Source organism: Crotalus tigris, unplaced genomic scaffold, assembly GCF_016545835.1.
Source record: "Crotalus tigris isolate CLP2741 ecotype Arizona unplaced genomic scaffold, ASM1654583v1 scf7180000017753.6788120, whole genome shotgun sequence".
Classification (NCBI taxonomy): domain Eukaryota; kingdom Metazoa; phylum Chordata; class Lepidosauria; order Squamata; family Viperidae; genus Crotalus; species Crotalus tigris.
Genome location: NW_024096615.1, coordinates 5,887,050 through 5,906,958, shown reverse-complemented (window position 1 = coordinate 5,906,958; position 19,909 = coordinate 5,887,050). Strand labels below are relative to the sequence as shown.

Below are 19,909 nucleotides of genomic sequence, written 5' to 3'. Positions count from 1 at the left end.
TCCTCAGCCAGGCACGTGTGCCTGGCTGAGGAATTCTGGGAGCTGAAGTCCACAAGTCATCAAAGGGCCACATTTGAAAAACCCCGTTCTACTCCATTAACTGTAATGTTATTTATTTTTTGGTTTTTTAACAAACAAAAGTTGGAATTGAGGCACCTAACCACGATCCAGAACTATCTTCAGATCGCTTCTGAGTCCACGCACCTGATCGCTTTCGAGGCGTTGATGATCTCCTTGATCCTTGGCACCCCTAAAGTGATGTTCATGGAGGCCACGCCGGCAAAATGGAAAGTCTTGAGAGTCATCTGCGTGCCGGGCTCCCCGATGCTTTGCGCACAAAGGGCTCCCACTGCTGAGCCAGGCTCCATCTGCGCCCTGAAGGTAACATCAAAAAAACGTTGGTTTCCGTTCCTTCCACAACTTGATGCTGCCTTGAAAACACACCCCAGTTCTGGAAAGATCCAGAGTCACATTCCCTTGTATCAAATGGAGATTCTCAGTGTGATATTCGAGACTCAGCGCTTGCTTGCAGTTGAACCTGCGTGTCCTAAAAACGGACACGAGGTTATCAGTCTTTGGGAAAGGACGATCAAAATGAGGCGCCCGACACAATTTTGTTCCACCGCCTCTGTAATTTTAGAAAGTACCTTTGCAGTGTCTCATTCCTGGTGGTGTAATCCATAACCTGTCCTCCTAAATCTCTATGGAGATTGTGCAGGTCCTGGTTGTCCCAAAGCTGCTTTTTTTCAGGAGACAATTGGACTTTCTCATTTTTCTTTGAAGAGGTTTTGCTTCTTATTCTAGAAGCTTCTTCAGCTCTGATTGGATGGTGGGGAACAGAAGGATTTATACTCCTTGCAGATAGCTGGTGTAATATAAATCCTTCTATCCTCCACCATTTATACTCCTTGCAGACAGCTGGTCGTTTGCCTTCTTTTAGAGAGTTGTTGAGGCAACTTGGAGGTTTACCTGTGTCCTCAAGGTCACCTGAGTTGTGCAAATGGGTGTGGAGCCTTTTTGGAGCTGCTGAAAGGACTTGTGTTGTAGACTGGAGATAGACAGTGTCGTATCCTTCCCCCTCTGTTGAGAAAGGGGACCACTTGTTTGAAAGAGGGGTCAAAGAGGCCACCTAGGTCAAAACTAAACAGCTCTCTCTCAATAGAGGGGAAGGGATACAACATCATCTATCTCCAATCTACAACAGAGTCCTTTTAGCAGCTCCAAAAAGGCTCCACACCCATGTCCACCACCCAGGTGACCGTGAGGACACAGGTAAGCCCTCCAGATGTCCTCAAGGACTCTCTAAAAGAATGCAAATGACCACCATTCAGTCAGAACTGAAGAAGCTTCTTGGATGAGAAATGAAACATCTTCAAGGAAAAACAAGAAAGCCCAGTTGCTTTTTTGACAAAGCTCCTTTGGGATCAACCATGACCTGGATGAGTGAGAATCTCCATAGACACCATTTTTATATTTTAACTTCCTTGTTTAAGTAAGTCCACAGTCCACATTCTTGTTTAAGTGCACACAAAGGGGAAAAGACTCAGAGCTCTGATCTGCTAAGGACCCTGGGTCAGGCTTAATGCAAGTTGCTCAAATATCTACAATGTTGTTGTTAGCTGCGAAGTCGTGTCCGACCCATCATGACACAATGGACAGCATTCCTCCAGGCCTTCCTGTCTTCTACCATCTTCTGGAGTCCATTGAAGCTCACGCCTCCTGCTTCAGTGACTCCATCCAGCCACCTCATTCTCTGTCGTCCCCTTCTTCTATTGTCCTCAATCCTTCCCAGCATTAGGCTCTTCTCCAGGAAGTCTTTCCTTCTCATTAGGTGGCCAAAGTACTTGAGTTTCAACTTCAGGATCTGGCCTTCTAAAGAGCAGTCGGGGTTGATCTCCTCTAGGACTGACAGGTTTGATCGCCTTGCAGTCCAAGGGACTCGCAGGAGTCTTCTCCAGCACCAATAGCTGTTCATTATTTGGCTATTTATAGATATATATATATATATATTTAGCAGAATTAGAGAAGCAACCTACAACCTAGAGGAGAAACAAGCCTTCTTGCCTTCAGAAATTGTGAATGCTCCAACACTGGAGGTTTTTAAGAAGAAACTGGACAGTCATTTGTCCGGAATGGTCTAGGGCAGGGGTAGGCAACCTTGGCTCTTTCATGACTCGTGGACTTCAACTCCCAGAATTCCTGAGCCAGCCAAGCTGAGGGGAAAGGGAGAGTTTCCAAGCTGAGCCATGCTGGCTCAGGAATTCTGGGAGTTGAAGTCCATGAGTCATAAAAGAGCCAAGGTTGCCTACCCCTGCTCTAGGAGGCTCACCGCTTAGAACAGGAGGACTTAGGGACAGAGTAGGCAACCTTGGCTCTTTATGACTTGTGGACTTCAACTCCCAGAATTCCTGAGCCAGCCTGGCTCAGCTTGGAAACCTCTCCCTTTCCCCTCAGCATGGCTGGCTCAGGAATTCTGGGAGTTGAAGTCCATGAGTCATGAAAGAGCCAAGGTTGCCTACCCCTGGTCTAGGGTCTGCTGCTCCCTTCCAACTGTTATTCTGTCTGGTTGGGTCAAATCCATCATACTCCAACTTTGTTATTCTACGAGGAAGCCATTTCTCTCGAATGACATTTCTTAACCACAATAGAGGGAAGCTAATGCCCCAGAGTATCTTTAGCAAGAGACCTTTTGCAGCAAAGCAAACAGGAGATTCGGATGACAGCTGTCACCATCCATTAAATCCCAATGAAAATACTTGAAGGCAGGCGGGACCTTTGCTGAATCAAATCAAATCGAATCACAGATCAATGATAGCCCCAAGACTAGCATCCTCCTTTTTTTTTTTTTTTTAAGGACAAACTCATGCATCGGAAATAATCTTTTTTTTTTCCTCCCCTACCTCATATACTTCTCTCTGCAGATCTCCAGAAACTTCTCCAATTGGGTTGGAGTGATTCGGTCCAACTGGTATAACACGTAGGGCTAAAGGGAATGAAATGCCACGACAATTAGAAATATATTCAATACGGCAGTGAATAATAATAATAATAACTTTATTGTCATCGTATGTGTATACACAGTGTACACATGCAACGAAATTTACATGACACCCAAAGACCAGGTCCCACACACATAATCCCCAAACACATTCCCACCCACTCCAATTCCCCACCCCTAAGACCACCCAAACATCCACCCAACAGACCAAATAATACTGTCCAACAGTTCAATGATGGTGGCCCTTTAGTTCATTGTTGAGTGCATTTATAGCTCTGGGATAAAAACTATTCAGAAAACGGGTGGTCCGAGTTTTAATTGTTCTGTATCTTCTGTCAGAAGGCAACAGTCCAAAGAGATTGTAAGCAGGATGGGAAGAGTCCCTGAGAATGTTATACAACTTTCTCAAACAACGAGATTCGAAGATGTTGTCCAGGGCTGGTAGCTGAAATCCGATAATATTCTGGGCAGTTTTAATGATTCTCTGTAGAGCTTTTTTGTCCCCTACACCAATTGTCCCCTAATTGGTGTTGTGTTCTTTGCCTAGGGCTCAAAGGGGCACCAAATCTCTTGTTCTTCCTCAGGAGCTTTGAACAAGGGGCCAACTTGTCTTCCAAAGCCCCTGAAGGCAGGACAAGAAGCAACGGATGGGAACTCATCAAGGAGAGAAGCAACCTGGAACTAAGGAGGAATTTCCTGACAGTGAGATCTTGGAAGTCTTCCAGTCCAACCCCCTGCTCAGGCAGGAACCCGTATACCATTTCTGACAAATGGCTGTCCAATCTCTTCTTGAAAGACTCCAGTGATGAAGCATTCACAACTTCTGGAGGCAGGTTGTTCCACTGATTAATTGTTCTCACTGTCAGGAAATTCCTCCTTAGTTCTAGGTTGCTTCTCTCCTGGATTAGTTTCCATCCGTTGCTTCTTGTCCTCCCTTTCAGATGCTTTGGAGAATAGCTTGACTCCCTCTTCTTTGGGGCAGCCCCTGAGATACTGAAAGGCTGCTTATCATGTGCCCCCTCGTCCTTCTCTTCATTTCCTCCAGTTCTCTTCATGCTAAACCCCCTGAAAGCCACCGACATACAATCGGGCACATCCAGAGAATTTAAGATGGAAGAGGGAAATTCAGTATTAAAAGCACCTGGATTCAGACCACCTGGATTCATTCAAGCTGTGAGTTCCCCTTTTCCATCGCCCAAACTATACATCCCAAACCACAGAACGCGCCCATTCTGCGGACTACCTCTGTCGTGCCGTTGTCGTTAATGCCGTACTTGTCCCGGGTTTTCTTGATCTTTTCCGACAAGCTTTTGATGAATTTTTTAATTTCCTGCAATAAAGAATTCACGTGGTTTCAGCTCTGTGCTTCGTTTCTGCCCGTTAGTGATGTAAGGCCACCAGCAGCTTTGACATTTAACAGTACTTTATGTAAGTGGTTAGGAGAAAAAAGACCCCCCCCCCAAAAAAAATGGAAGTCAAACTCAAACCCTGCAGACTTTCTAAGGCAATGCAGTTGTCTTGCCGACAATATAGAAGTGGTTTGCCACTGCTTATGACTCTTGAATAGAATTTCTTTTCTACTTCCCAATTATGACTACGTCCTTGTGAGATGGTAGTCTCTCATCCAAGTACTTCCAGGGCTGACCCTGCTTAGCTTCTTAGTCCTCAGTCAAGCCAGTGAAGTGCTGCCACCTACTGGGCCATCCATAAAAAAAAAGAATTAAAAAGTTGACTGCATTTCACACCACCATTCAAAAACTGCTCAGCAAGCGGAAATAAAATATTATAGAATCAGGACCAGAAAAGAGCTGGAAGGGACCTTGGAGGTCTTCTAGTCCAGCCCCCTTAGAATTGTCTTCTCTTACTGTTTGAAAAAGGTAGAAAATGCCAAAACAAGAGAAGACACTTATAAGGAAAAACAGAAAAAGAAAAGAAAATGGGAAAAAAAGTAAAACTAAAAGAAGAAAAAAGAAAAAGAAATAGAAAAAAAAAGACAAAGACAAAGAAATAGAAATTGAAAAACAGAAAAAGAAAAGGTAATGGGAAAGAGAGAGGCAGAAGGAAAACAAAAAGAAGTTCCTGTTTGAGGAACAACACAACACTCTTGTAGCCTTGTTAGCATGCTTGTTGTTTTAGTGTGTTGGGAACGGGGCCCAGGCACTCCTCAAGCAGGTTCTTGCTTTGAAACGGGAGACTCGGCGAGCAATCAGATAATATTTAGAACAGAAAAAAAAATATACATTTTGCAAAGACCATACAGGAAAGGCTTTCGGGAACGGGAGAATTCTCTCTCTCTCTCTGAGGCGAGAGTCACACAACGACTGGAGCAGGAAACAAACTGAACAACGTTGTCAGCCTCCTTGAACTCAAACAGGATTTTCTGCTGAACAAACATGCACGGGGCAAGATTCTGTAAACAGCCAAGCAATCAGACCGATTTTAAAGAGTCACCAAAAAAGAAAGAGGCACTCCAAGCAGTTAAGACTTGAAATTTTAGTTGGAAAAGCCATATTAATGTGTATCTCAATTTAGACTTCACACGGAAAGTGTGTCGCTCCTGGAAAAGCAGTTTTGTGGCTGGAATAATGGAGACAGGATGGAAAACTGGGACAGAGAGCTACAGAACGAAGCCGGCAACTTAGTGGCATCTTCAATTTTGTTTATTCGGGAACAGCACACGCGTGGAGATAGACGTTGAGGTGTGACTTCATTGTACATTTTTAGGAGTTACAATTAAAAGTTTGGGGTTTATTTACTGACTTCTTAAATGTCTCGATGGTGCTTTCCCCCCCCCCCAAAAAAAGGCAATAGAACTTTCTTCCTTTCCCCCCCCCCCCTTGAAAACATTGGAATAAAAAGCGAAATGTTTTCAAGGGGGAAAAAAGCACCTTTGGGACAACCGTCATCTGGATGATGGAGAATCTCCATAGATTTCCTGAATATCTCCTAAATAAAATTCTGTCTCTTTCAATGAAGCAGTGCATTAAGAGCCTCGGCATAATCTGTGCACAGTCCACACAGCACCCCCCCCCGCACACACACGCACGCACACACACATGCGTCAATTACCTTATTATGGGCCACATAGCCACTTTCAGTTAAAGCCTTCAAGAACGGACAGGAAAAAGCAAAGTAGTGTGTTTTGCTGTTGTTGAAGTTAACGCTTCTCAACTTTTACAAAACGAACAAACAAGCGTGTTTTTGCAACTTAGTTTAGTTTTGGTTTTTTCTTTTGTTTTTTGGCTTTTGAAACAAACGTCCAGTTTTGGATATCGACATCACGTTCAGGCAAAGGACTCTAAAACAAATAAAGTCCTCTCCTGTCTTAAAAGTGGAAGATTTAGGAATCTTTTATCGGTTCCGGGGTTGACAAAACAAGCAATTTCTGAGAAGATTTGGGAAACAAGGGAAAGGAAGATGCCAACTTACATTATTAACCCCAAGTCCGTTTATTGAATAATCAAGATGAGAATAGAAGGACATTCATTTTGAGTTCTAAAGAGGGCCACGCCTTTTATGAAAAAAAAAAGATCTTTGGGGGGAAAAGGGGATCGTAATAAAAGGATACCTGCAGGAAGCTGTCCTGGCAACAAACGAACTCGTTCTTCTTCATGATGGATTCAGCCGTCAGCACCAATTCGTTTTTACTCAGCGCGGGCTCACTCCGGCTGGGATACACGGCCTAAAGCCACAGAACCGCACACAGATCAATTTACAGCGCTATTTTACGTCTGGGTTCCTTAGAAAAATTCAATATTCCCTACGAATGAACGTGGCTCAGCGTTCTTGTGCAAATATAACCATCTGATGCAAATGATAATAATAATAATAATAATCCTGACCCAGGTCCTTCAAAGAGCTTTGCTGCTGCTGTTTGATTCTTTCTGAAAGCGGTTTCCTAAAACAACATCGGATAAAAACCTTGCAAGATTTAAGAATCTATTTGCTGTTTGATATGTACCGATGTTGTACCTGGAGCAAATTACTTTCGTTTTCTGTGCAGACTCTTTAGGCAGACAGGCGAGACACCAGAATATTAATTTATAGCAAACAGAATATTAATTTATAGCAAACAGCACTCCTTATTAGCACTGATGAAGTTACTTAGTTAGGGTAATGAAACGTCTGCAAGAAAACAAGCAAATGCAAGTAAACAAGCAAGCTGAGCCGAGGTGGTGCAGCAGTTAAAGTGCAGTACTGCAGGCCACTTTAGCTGACTCTGTTCAGCAGGTCAGCGGTTCAAATCTCACCGGCTCAAGGTTGACTCAGCCTTCCATCCTTCCGGGGTAGGTAAAATGAGGACCCAGATTGTTGGGGGCAATGTAAATATATATATACATTGCTTACTGGTGTACACCGCTTAGAGAGTGCTTGCACTTAAAGCGGTATATAAGTCTCATAAATAAATAAATAAATAAGCTCAGAGAGCACCAAGGATCCCACAGTCCTCTCCTCCTCCTCCTCCTCCCCATAACCCACACTCTCTTCTAGCACTGATCATATTACCTAGTTAGGGTAATAAAACGTCTGCAAGAAAACAAGCAAGCTCAGAGAGCACCCAGGACCCCTGATTTAAGAATCTTGCAGGGCATTTCAGCTGCAGAATCCATGAAACTATGACGGGGACAATCAGTATTTAAGTCCAAGGCCTTCATGGTTTGGTGGACATCCAGAAGACTGTTCTTCTTCAGAAAAGATGCCCTGGGGCTAAGACTTACTCTGACATTGTCCAGAACGCGCTTGAACTCCAAGGGTTCGTCCTTTCCTTCCATGGCTGCAGGATCCAAGCCGTCCCCACCGTAAATGAACTGTATAATGTCCCCCGTTGAACTCCGGACGGTCAAGTCATACTGAGAACAAAGATCTTCAAGGGATTTCACCAATCGTCTCTGGGAGAAGATGGAGAAAGAGCCTCTTCAGGACACAGTTACAGACGTGGAATGTTAGTCAAGATGGGCAGGGTAACCAGTTCCCACTAACTACCATAAAAGGACTTGAGGTCTACTTCCTGTTTTTGAATAGCTAGGAGAATGTTTATTCAGTTATACAGCTAAATAGAAAATAAAAATATCTATGTATCTATTATGTATGTATGTATGTATGTATCTACCTACCTACCCATTATCTATCTATCTATCTATCTATCTATCTATCTATCTATCCATCTATCATCTATTTATTTATCTATCCATCCATCCATCCATCCATCATCTATGTATTTATTTATCCATCCTATGTATCTATGTATCTATCTATCTATTTATCTATATCTATCTATCTATCTATCTATCTATCTATCTATCTATCTATCTATCTATCTGGAAATACATTGTGCATTTGTGATTTATACCAAGAGGTCTACTAAACTGAAATGTAATTATAAAGATAACCTTCTATTCAAGTTCCTTAAGGGACCAAAGTTATTAAGTAACACCCAGGGTTTTGTTAATTAGGCTGCTTGTAATTATTATTTTTTTAATCAAGGTCTCAGAAAACTTTAATTAGCATTATGTAGGCCATAGGAACTTCCAGGAAAAATTAACTTGAGTGTCCCCATTAAATAAATAAAAAAGATCGAAAGCTAACTAAGTCCAGGTAGATGACATAATCATCCCTGAACAAGTTATGGCGGTTGTTTCTTATCCATCCATCCATCCACAGCAAAGAACTGGATATAACAGTTTGTTCTTTCCATATTTCTTTTCTTTCTTTACCCTCAGACCCAAAACCAGAATGGAGACGAGAGACTGGAATTTGTTGGCAGGGGAAAAAAAATCCTTGACTTAAAGGAGAATAAACCCTTCTAGTTGGCTATCCAGATAGTTCTCCTATAGACAAGAGCCTCCAGTTACCTGCATGTATCCTGTTTCAGCTGTTTTTACAGCTGTATCAACAAGGCCTTCCCGTCCCGCCATGGTGTGGAAGAAAAATTCAGTGGGTGTCAACCCGGAATAGAAGCTGTTGGCAACAAAACCTTTAGCGGCTGGAAGCTGAAAGAGGAAAAGACTTTTGAAATATATTGCTGTAGGGTTTACTTCCACGGTCAGCCTGGCTAATATAATAGTACTGGTGGGTATAGAGTCAAATTGCCCTTTGGCTGTTAAGCACATCGGTCTAGGTTTTCCCACGAGGATCAAATCGGAAGGCTTCTGGTGGCGTATAACTTGGAAGAGGGACAAAATCTACCGTATTTTACGGTGTATAAGACGACTTTCTAAACTCTGAAAATCTTCTCAAAAGTCAGAGGTCGTCTTATACGCAGGAATATACGGGTAGCTGTTCTCTGAATTTAAAACCAATCTGCCCCCTAGTGGCCAGCCCTATTTTTTTTTTTTACAGAAATAAGCACTAACAGGACAAAGCTTTCTAGCAGCAAAGGAGTTCCTATTGTGCTCATCTATAAACAGAAATTCAATATTGTACTGTATTTTCTGGCGTATAAGATGACTTTCTAAACCCTGAAAATCTTCTCAAAAGTTGGGGGTCGTCTTATACGCCTAGTCGCCTTATACGCCAGAATATACGGGTAATTCAAAGGACCCACGGTTGTAATCAGAATTGGTAAGCTATCCAATATCTTTGCCTAGCCTCGTGAATTTTTCGGAAACGCCACATGAACAGTGTGTATAATCTACAGGAAGCACCAGCTGGATCAAAAGCCCACCTTCATCATATCTTAGATTTGAACCCATACTGCCTCGTTCCACAATACTGCCGAAGTCCTATCTAAGTCTCAGGCTCCTTACCTTGGAATGCTTCTCAAAATGAGGCAAGGATCGATTTTCAAAGCCATCGGGCACCCGTGAGCCACTGATAGCTTGTTGACCTACACAAGCAATCATCTGGGATATATTGATAAAGGATCCTATGGGGGGGGGGGAAGAGAAAATGACAACAGGAAAGGTCAGCAGCCTCTTTCCCTCGTGACCGAAAGCAACAAGTTATCACACTGTTCCCCCTACTCTACTACGATAAGTAAAGCATCAAAAGTCTATAGAGAAAGCTTGTTTCATGATCCTACAATGTTGCACTAATTATAAATAAGTGCTTCTGGTGAGGATCTTAGCCTCTAATTGTGACCACACCAGCTGAGCTTCAAAACAAAACGAAAACAAAATATGGCCAAGTCTGGTTAATGGTTAAGGAGCCTACCAAAAAAAATCTCAGGGTTTTAGGGCGAACTGTGTAGGAGAAGAGCAGGCAAAGCTGGGGGAGGAGGCAGAGTTAAACATGTCATTAGCTCAGAGTCCTGATGTTGCCTAAATAATCCAAGTTCAACCCCTTTGAATTCCGTTGACCCCTACTTGGCACCAATTTAGTGTTTAATTTTAGTTAACTAGATCAGGGCTCCTCAACCGTGGCAACTTTAAAACTTGTGGACTTCAACTCCCAGAATTCCTCAGCCAGCAAAGATGGGAGTTGAAGTCCACAAGTCTTAAAGTTGCCAACGTTGAGGACCCTGAACTAGATTCTTGTGAATAGGCTTAATTAAATCTTCCGTGCTGCAACTTAACTTAGGAGCCGCGGTGGCACAGTGGTTAGAGAATGCAGTATTGCAGGCTAATTCACTGCTCACTGTCAGGAGTTCAATCCTGACCGGCTGAAGGTTGACTCAGCCTCCCATCCTTCCGAGATCGGTAAAAATGTATATGTATCTCCCAGCTGAATTTCCATCTCTCCATCAAAATGGTCAACCCAGTTCCTCCAAGTAGATAAAGCATAACTGTCCGTGCTACCGGCCATGGCTATGGCCAACGTTACACCTGGCTTTAGAATGGAGCTCCAACTTCTTTTCATATCAATAGGAAGAATTTCAACCAATAAAACAGAGCTATCCACTTGCGGTCCACTTTCCAACTTAGACTAGACCAGGGATAGGCAACCTTGGCTCTTTTATGACTCGTGGACTTCAACTTCTAGAATTCCTGAGCCAGCCGTGCTGGAATTCTGGGAGTTGAAGTCCACGAGTCATAAAAGAGCAAGGTTGCCTACCCCTGAACTAGACTGATTTCTCTTAGCTAGAACTTTGCCTCTGCATGGATGCCACCAACTCCTGCTGCTGGGAACGAGACAATAATTATACCTAAGCAGAATCTATTTATTGGTCACAGAGATAGGTGCTAATTTGAAGGATCAACCCTACCTTTTGACCCACACACAGCCATTGTGAGGGGGCTGTTACTCTTGTCGAGTTCTCTGAGGCAGGCACTGCCAGCATGGTCTCGGATAACGGACAGCTCCTTCAGAATCAGGGCCTAGCAAACAGACTCAATTAACCAGCCAGGCTTGCAAGAATTGGACCATTTTCATTTCACTTATTCGAATCGGACGCTGACATTATTCTTGAGGTAGCAGCCCAATATGTATTGTTTGGAATTGAATGAAAATGCCGCACAATTATGGACAAAAAGATTTAATTAAAGAGCCGAGGTGGCGCAGCAGTTAGAGTGCAGTACTGCAGGCCACTTTAGCTGACTGTGTTCAGCAGGTCAGCAGTTCAAATCTCACCGGCTCAAGGTTGACTCAGCCTTCCATCCTTCCGGGGTAGGTAAAATGAGGACCCAGATTGTTGGGGGCAATGTAACTATATATATACATTGCTTACTGGTGTACACCGCTTAGAGAGTGCTTGCACTTAAAGCGGTATATAAGTCTCATAAATAAATAAATAAATAAATAATTGCTCTGAATTTTCCCAGTGGGTAAGACAGTGAGTGATTACTAATGGTAAGAAATCTGTCCTGCAGGGTTTCTTTCTGAACTAAAAGAAAACATAGCTTCTTTGGCAAGGGGAATCAAGAGGAGTGGCCTCATTCTTCAATTTCAAATCATAATAAATATGAATTGTAATGGCTATGTCGCGCCCATTGCAGACTTTACGATGCTGCTAAAGGTAAAACTGCTCCAACACTGGAGGTTTTTAAGAAGAGATTGGGGAACCATTTGTCTGAAATGGCCTGAGCAGGGGGTTGGACTAGAAGACCTCCAAGGTCCCTTCCAACTTTATTATTATTATTATTATTATTATTATTATTATTATTGTTGTTGTTGTTGTTGTTGTTGTTGTTGTTATTGTTATTATTGTTATTATTATTATGGATCATCGCACAGTCAGCCAGATGTTCAGACTGGATTTGGCATTTTTGTCTATCGAGTCCTTACCCAGGACCTGGGATAGGCAGATGTGGATGTTTGATGGTATTACAGATATCGTCGCAGGATGGAAGCAGTTCCTAATAAGGCCGCCTTTCACAATTGACTGATGGTGAATTTATTATTATTATTGTTGTTGTTGTTTATTGTTGTTTTGTTATTTTATTTGCTGGATCCCATGTCTGAACTTGACATGAACATTACTCATTAATTTATACACTGCTTCCTTCCTTAGTTATTTTTGTTATTTTTGATGTTAATATTCATCACTTTAATATTTTAAACAGTTTTGCATTGTTAGTTTTTATCTTACTGGAAGTCAGCAAGGGGCCGCTTGAGGGCGCGATGGGCGGCCGATACGTTTAATAAAAGAATAAATAAAAAGAATAAATAAAATAAATAAAAATGGGATTATGACTAACCTCTAGTGTCTCCTCTGCTGTGCAGCCAGGCTGCTGCTGTAGCTTACCAGTCTTCAAGGCTTCGATGTATTCATCACATTTCTTGTAGCCAGCATTCAGAAGTTCATATTTTGCCTTCAGCAAGCCTTGCCCGGGAGTGACATCCCCAATTCCAATGGAAAATCCCCGATTAGCTAGGCGGTTGCAAAGAAAGATCAAATGTCTATATCAGCACACTGCAGGAAAAGACAACAATTTACATGAGATGATCATGAGATGATCCTTTGGTTGGCTGTGGCTTCCAAGAATTTCACTGGGTCACCCTATTCTGACAAATAGTTTAGTTTAATGTCTAGTTTAATGAAGAGAAGGACGAGGGGGACATGATAGCAGGGTTGCACTATCTCAGGGGTTGCCCCAAAGAAGAGGGAGTCAAGCTCTTCTCCAAAGCACCTGAAGGCAGGACAAGAACCAACGGATGGAAACTAATCAAGGACAACTCCATCATCATCTGGGCTGTTTACATAAAGCCATAATGTGATTTTGGCTTAGTGTGCTGTATAAAACCAACCGATTCTGGCTTGATCAACCAATCATGATTATAAAGGCTTTGTTCAAGGCAATGGGTTAAACTCAGCCTTCGTGTTTTAAAGAAGAAGGATATGTCTAGTTTCATTCTTCAATTGCATTCATATTACTTTTTTTGGCTTTTATTTTGGCAGGTAATGGAATTACAACTTGTAAAGTCTTCCAGGGGGGCAGATACTCTATTTGGTGTAGAATTTTCCTGGAGATGTTCCAAGATCAGAATTCTACTGCTGAAGAGCTTTGTGAGCAATATCAGAAGAATGAAAATGATTTAGGCCTCTTAAGCCAAAAAGAAAAGGAACACAAGAGTAACAATACAAAGAAATACAAGTGGTGAGATGATTCCAATATTTGAGGGGCTGCCCCAAAGAAGAGGGGGTCAAGCTATTTCTCCAAAGCCCCTGAAGGCAAGACAAGAAGCAACGGATGGAAACTCATCCAGGAGAGAAGCAACCTAGAACTAAGGAGAAATTTCATGACAGTGAGAACAATTAACCAGTGGAACCACCTGCCTCCAGAAGCGGTGAATGCTCCAACACTGGAAGTTTTTAAGAAGAGACTGGACAGCCATTTATCTGAAATGGCATAGGGTTTCCTGCCTGACCAGCGGGTTGGACTAGATGACCTCCAAGGTCCTTTCCAACTCTGTCATTAAAAGATCACTGCTTTAGTTGTTCCTCGCTCTCAGCATAAGATCTTTATTTTGCTGCGGTGCAAGGGCACAGAACAGGTACCCTGGAAAAGTCTGCACAACAATTTGTGTCCTTCTCTAACACTCAGTGGGAAATATTGGGCCGATCCAACGTTCTTAAACTAACCTCTTTTACTGTATCACCATGCAGGTAAAAAACCGACAGCGGAAAGAACCAGGGAAAATGAAAAGGTAACATCCATGAAGACGAAAGCCTGGTTCAAGATACTTACACAGGTAGACAGGAGCAAGTCTGGCTAATCTTGACATAGCATCAGCTGCCTCCACTTGGCCCCAGTCTCTCAGCAAAATGTAGAATATATTGTTCTTGGATCCGGATCCCAGCGTTCCTTTGTCCATGCTGCCGGACATCAACTCGCTGTTGTGGATTGCGACATCTGAAACACAAATGCATTCAGTGGGCCAGCTAAACATGCCACAGGAGGCAGCTTTTTATCCTTCTTTCTCCGGCTGGGCCACGTTCTTAGTATAATTCCAAAAAGGGGCTTTGGAGCATAGAAAGAGAGCACTTGTCCGCCACTCTTAAAGGCAGCTGCATCTTTACGGTATTCTGCAGCAGCTGCCAGAGCCTGGGAGAAGACATGGCTACTTTAAAAGGTTCATTACGTCCAGGTAGCAATTTTTGACCTTTTGTTATAGACACTGTGGCACACATTTGGAATCAAATTAAAAAAGGCTGCACAACCTTTTTAGTAATAGCACTAGCAATAGCACTTAGACTTATATACCGCTTCACGGTGCTTTACAGCTCTAAGCACTGTACAGGGTCTGTTCTGTATTCTATTCTTTGTTCTATTCTATTCCATTCTGCATCTATTCTATTCTATTCTATTCTATTCTATTCTATTCTATTCTATTCTATTCTATTCTATTCTATTCTATTCTATTCTACTCTATTCCGTTCCATTCCATTCTTCATTCTATTCCATTCTGTATCTATTCGTATCTATTCTGCATCTATTCTATTCTATTCTATTCTATTCTATTTCTAATTCTATTCCATTCTTATTCCTATTCTATTCTATTCTATTCTATTCTACTCTACTCTACTCTTATTCTATTCCTGTTTTTCGCAGCTTGCAAAAAAGTCTGTGACTAAAATGAACAGCAAAATCTTTTCAAGAAATCCTAGCAATCAATGATCAACAACAACAAATCAGGGGAGCCGTACTACTTACAGGAGTCGTTACTGCACAAATCTTCTCCTTTACCACAGTATTGTTTGCCTTTGGTTCTGAGATTGGCCTTGACTGGGCAACTGTCCCCGGGCTTCAGAATGATGCTAAAGACCTGTTTTCCTGTCCACAGGGTGACCGGCTTTACAAAAAAAAAAGAGGTCAAGAAGAAAGGATTATAAATAGGGATGTGGAAGAATGCTCTCCAGAGGCTAGTTCTGAGGAGGATGAGCTGGCAGCTGAGAGCTATGAGAGAGAGGAGTGGAGGGGCGCAACCAGATGAGCAGCTGGCTGAGCCAGAGACAGGAGAGGCCCAACTGCAGCTGGGAAGCCCAAAGGCCTCGAGTGGAGAGGGCACACAGTTGCAGCTGGCCAGAAGAGATGAAGAACTACTTCCGCCTCCAGATCCGAAAGGCTAAGAGGAGGCAGGCGCAAAGGTCAGCCAGGCTGCTCGCGAGGAGGCAGCCTCACCTCTCTTGATGAGCTGCACCAAGAAGCAGTTATTTAGCAAAGGGAGCAAAATGATGCTGGGAACATGTTCATTTCCTCGCTGTGTGTTCTTGCCTCCAATTTTGGATTGTGTCTCCTCAGCTGGGGCCTTGGTCTTGTCTTTGCCCTGTGGATTTGCCTTGGCCTCCTCCATCCCTTTCTCCCTTGTCCCTCCTCTCTCCCTCCATCCCTCTGTCCCTTTTTCTCTCTCCTCTGTCCCTCCCTCTCTTGTCCTCCCTCTCTCCCTTTATCCCTCTCATCCTGCCCCTTTTTCTCCCTCCCTTCCTTCGTTTCTCCCTGTCCATCCGTTTTTTCCTCCCATTCCTCCCTCACTCTTTCTCACTCCGCCTCCCTCGGTCCTCCCTCCCTTTCCCTGTATCCCTCCCTTCCTCTCTCTCTCTTCCTCTCCCTCTGTCCCTCCCTCATCCTCTCCCTCTCTCTGCCGGACCTTAAGAATTGCTGGAGATGGGAGGCGAACTTTCACTTTTTCATCCTTGCCCACCAGAATAGAGGCGATCAACTGACACGCTTTCGCTCGGTCAAAGAAAGTGTCCTTTAGCGTGAGGAGATAAGCACCTAAAGTATGAAATTAAAAAAAAAAATTCCACAACAAAACGCAGAAAGAAAGAAAGAAAGAAAGAAAGAAAGAAAGAAAGAAAGAAAGAAAGAAAGAAAGAAAGAAAGAAAGAAAGAAAAAGCATTAAGCCTGGTGCATTTTATCAGCTCTCAGGTTTTTATCCCATGACACTGCGCAGAACAGGGATGCAAAACAATCCCCAAATAAAAACCGATGTATTTATTTTATAAAGATAATTTACACGGTACGAAGACAAAAGTGCAAAAAATGTTATTAAAGAGATGCAAAATATTTCATCCTCTGGCACTTTCCTTCTTTATACGGGCAAATTTTCTTTCACCTTTATAAAATTGCAAAGACTAGGTCAAAAGCTGAGAGTTTTAAGGAAAACTTAAAAAATAAAAATAAAAAAGTGGGGTCCAATGCTGCACGAAACTATTTCAGACATACTTCGATACCAAACTTCTCAACAGAAAAAAAACAAAACCCTGTGACATTGTATTAATTTTTTAATTTAGGAGGAAATGTTATTTCAATTAGCAAAAGACTCTCAACATTCTCCTAACAATAAGTTTCCTAAAAGGCTCAGGTGAAAATAAAAATAAAAATAAAAAAAAGGGATATTAGTTTCTGTTTTTCCCCTCAGGCCTTTTTTTTTTTTTTTTGGTTTTGTTTTGTTTTGCTAAACATTGGAAAAATGAACCGTTTGGAAATACCAAAATAAAATGTTCCCATTATGCCCCAAATTTTTACAAAGACGTATCTGAGACTGAAGTTAATAAAATGTGACTCCTATTGGTAATATGATTTAAAATGCAAACCTGTCAGAAAATCTTGAATGGCAGCAATCAGCGGTTCCCCATTCCTCGGAGTTACCAAGTTTGCTTTGGTCTGAGAAAAGAAAATATATATATAATTTCCATACTAGATTTCCTCCCAGAAAAGGAAATTGATCAGATCAGATCGTGCATATCCTCACATTTGAAGCTAATTACTTAATTGTCATGGTTCAAGTATATACTGTAAGATATACTTGAGATAAGGGGATTAATTGTCCTCGCTGTCAGGAAATTTCTCCTTATTTCTAAGTTGCTTCTCTCCTGGATGAGTCTCCATCCGTCGCTTCTTGTCCTGCCTTCTGGTGCTTTGGAGAATAGCTTGACTGCCTCTTCTTTGGGGCAACCCCTGAGATATTGGAACACTGCTATCAAGTCCCCCCCCTCGTCCTTCTCTTCATTAAACTAGACATAACCAATTCCAGCAACCGTTCTTTATATGTTTTAGCCTCCAGTTTCTGATCATCTTTGTTGCTCTTCTCTGCACTCCCCCCCCCCGCCCCAAGGTCTCAACATCTTTTTTGTATCGTGACCAAACCTGAGTTGACTGGCTTCATTTGACTGGCTTCATCTGCAATTGTGCAGATCAATTTGCACCACCGGAAAAAACCTTGTCTCTATGGAGATTCTCAGTAGAAGCATCTTAACTCGATTCTCTCTTTCAACTTCCTTGGTGGTGCTCATAGTCTCTCAGGACCAAAGTGGACGTAACGGAACCAACCTCATTGGTATCTAGGGAGGTTCTCCATCATCCAGGTTGTCCCAAAGATGCTTTTTCCAGGAGGCAACTGGACTTTGTTTTTCCTTTGAAGATGTTTCGCTTCTCGTCCAAGAAGCTTCTTCAACTCTGACTGGATGGTGGGGAAATGGAAGGATTTATACTCCTTGCAGATGGCTGGTCATTTGCATCCTTTTAGAGTCGTTGAGGCCATTTTGAAGGTGTCCTCAGGGTCATCTGAGTGTGCAAATGGGTGTGGAGCCTTCTCAGCAGCAGGATGTTTTCTGCCCTGGGTCCCTGTTGGGGATGAGTCTGTGCTGTCTGAATCTCAAATGGGAAGCGCAAATGGTTCCTGAATCTCAAATGGGAAGCGCAAATGGTTCCTGTAGTACTCAGACAACTTTGAGAACACAGGAAAACCCCAAGTGGCCTCAACGACGCTCTGAAATAATGCAAACGACCGGCTGTCTGCAAGGAGTATAAATCCTTCCTACCATCCAGTCAGGGCGGAAGAAGCTCCCCTGATGAGGAGCGAAACTTCTTCAAAGAAAAAAAAAAGTGCAGTTGCCTCCTGAAAAATAATAATAATAAAAAAGCACCGTTGGGGCCCTGACAAAGCCTAAACTCATGAAGGCGGTAACTAATCAGGAGAACTCCATAGCAAATCTCTCAAGTCTCTTCTGTGGCTACTCCAGCGAGATCAGAGGCCCACTTACCCCCATGAGGACCAGCGCTTCAGCTTTCGCTTCTTCGGTTTGAGGGAGGTGAAGATTCATCTCGTCGCCATCAAAATCGGCGTTGTACGGCGTGCAAACACATTCGTTGAACCGAAAAGTGCGGTGAGGTTTTACCCTAGCCTGGAACACACCATCGAACCAAGGTAAGGAAGAGGGGAAAATAAATACTCAAAAGGATTTCTAAATATACCAACAGGAATAATGGGAACGGACTGTCTTTCTGGCTTGGAAGAGGGAAGCTTTTAACAAAAAAGAGAACTGACGTTATTTGCTCAGGCGTACGGCAACGCCGTTAAGCGAACCTGGCTTAACGGCGTTGACTCATGGACTGGTCTTCTCAGAAGGTAACGCAAAAGGGGATCACGTGACCCCAGAACCCTGCAACCGTCCTAAGTCCATGCCAGTGGCCAAGCATCTGAATTCTGATCACGTGACCCTGGAGATGCTGCAATGGTCGTAAGCGTGAAGGATGGTTGTAAGTCACTTTTTTGGGGCGTGTTGCAACTTCGGTCACTAAAAGAATGATTCTAAATTCGACCTCTGTGTATACTTGTTAGACGTTCAGCTGTCTGGTTTGGCAACTTAGATTTGGCTCTACTATTTACATAAATTAGGGAACAGTTAATTATAAGTAGTTAACTGTTCCCTAATTTATGTAAATAGTAGAGCCAAATCTAAGTTGCCAAACCAGACAGCTGAACGTCTAACAGAGTTGGAAGGGACCTTGGAGGTCATCTAGTCCAGGGCTTTTCAACCTTTTTCACCCATTGTACCACTTTTAGGATATGGCAACATCCAAGGACCACCAGTCGCCTAGCAAGGTGTCAAAAACTTGATGACCCCCCCCCAAAAAAGGAAAAAAGTGATAAAGTACAGGTAGTCCTCGACTTACAACAGTTCGCTTAGTGACTGTTCGAAGTTACAATGGCATTGAAAAAAGTGCCCCCCCCAAGCCACAGCCGAGCAAGACACCTGCCCGCCTGCGCTCTTCCTCCTGTCCGAGGTTTTCATTGTTGTGAGCATTTCTGTTGAGGATTGGCAGTAGGGATGGGGTGGGGGGGTGTTTGTTTTTTATTCCCCCCATCTGCTGGGTGGTTGCAGCAGGTGTTGGTCACTTCACAAGACCCTGGGACACTGTGACCGTCATAAATATGAATCAGTTGCCAAGCATCTGAATGTAAATCACAAGACCCTGGAGATGCTGCAACATTCCAACTGATCGGCGCTTCTTCTGGGCTCAGCAGAAGCACCAGGATCAGCGCTGAGCTCCAGCTGGAGCCTGGCGCTGATCCTGGCACTTCCACTGAGCCCTGAGAGTCCCGAAGAAGTGCTGATCCTGGCTCTTCCGCTGAGCCCTGACAGCCCTGCAGCTCCAGCCGTCTCTCGCTCAGGCTTGTGCGGTGCTGCCACTGGTTCAGCTCATTCCCCTCCCTCGCTACCACTTTTCTAGGATGGTCGCGTACCACCTGCCAGGTGCCAATGTACCACAGATGGTACCCGTACCACTGGTTGAAACGCCCTGGGC

General features: G+C 43.2%; 1 protein-coding gene across 2 annotated transcripts in view; it reads right to left on the bottom strand.

Moving 5' to 3' along the window:
- POLR3A (RNA polymerase III subunit A) overlaps positions 1-19,909 on the bottom strand; it is a 37,837-nt gene that overhangs the window by 8,506 nt on the left and 9,422 nt on the right. The window contains exons 11-25 of one of the 2 annotated variants that reach the window (XM_039340792.1): positions 18,364-18,504; positions 16,915-16,984; positions 15,965-16,092; positions 15,031-15,169; positions 14,065-14,229; positions 12,574-12,746; positions 11,142-11,253; positions 9,745-9,863; positions 8,851-8,988; positions 7,717-7,887; positions 6,567-6,680; positions 6,068-6,103; positions 4,242-4,328; positions 2,901-2,983; positions 205-375 (exon numbers count right to left, since the gene is read on the bottom strand). In XM_039340792.1, coding sequence (XP_039196726.1) covers positions 205-375; positions 2,901-2,983; positions 4,242-4,328; positions 6,068-6,103; positions 6,567-6,680; positions 7,717-7,887; positions 8,851-8,988; positions 9,745-9,863; positions 11,142-11,253; positions 12,574-12,746; positions 14,065-14,229; positions 15,031-15,169; positions 15,965-16,092; positions 16,915-16,984; positions 18,364-18,504 — 1,847 coding nt within the window. The remainder of the gene's footprint in view (positions 1-204; positions 376-2,900; positions 2,984-4,241; positions 4,329-6,067; positions 6,104-6,566; positions 6,681-7,716; positions 7,888-8,850; positions 8,989-9,744; positions 9,864-11,141; positions 11,254-12,573; positions 12,747-14,064; positions 14,230-15,030; positions 15,170-15,964; positions 16,093-16,914; positions 16,985-18,363; positions 18,505-19,909) is intronic. The other variant, XM_039340793.1, reaches the window with a different exon arrangement.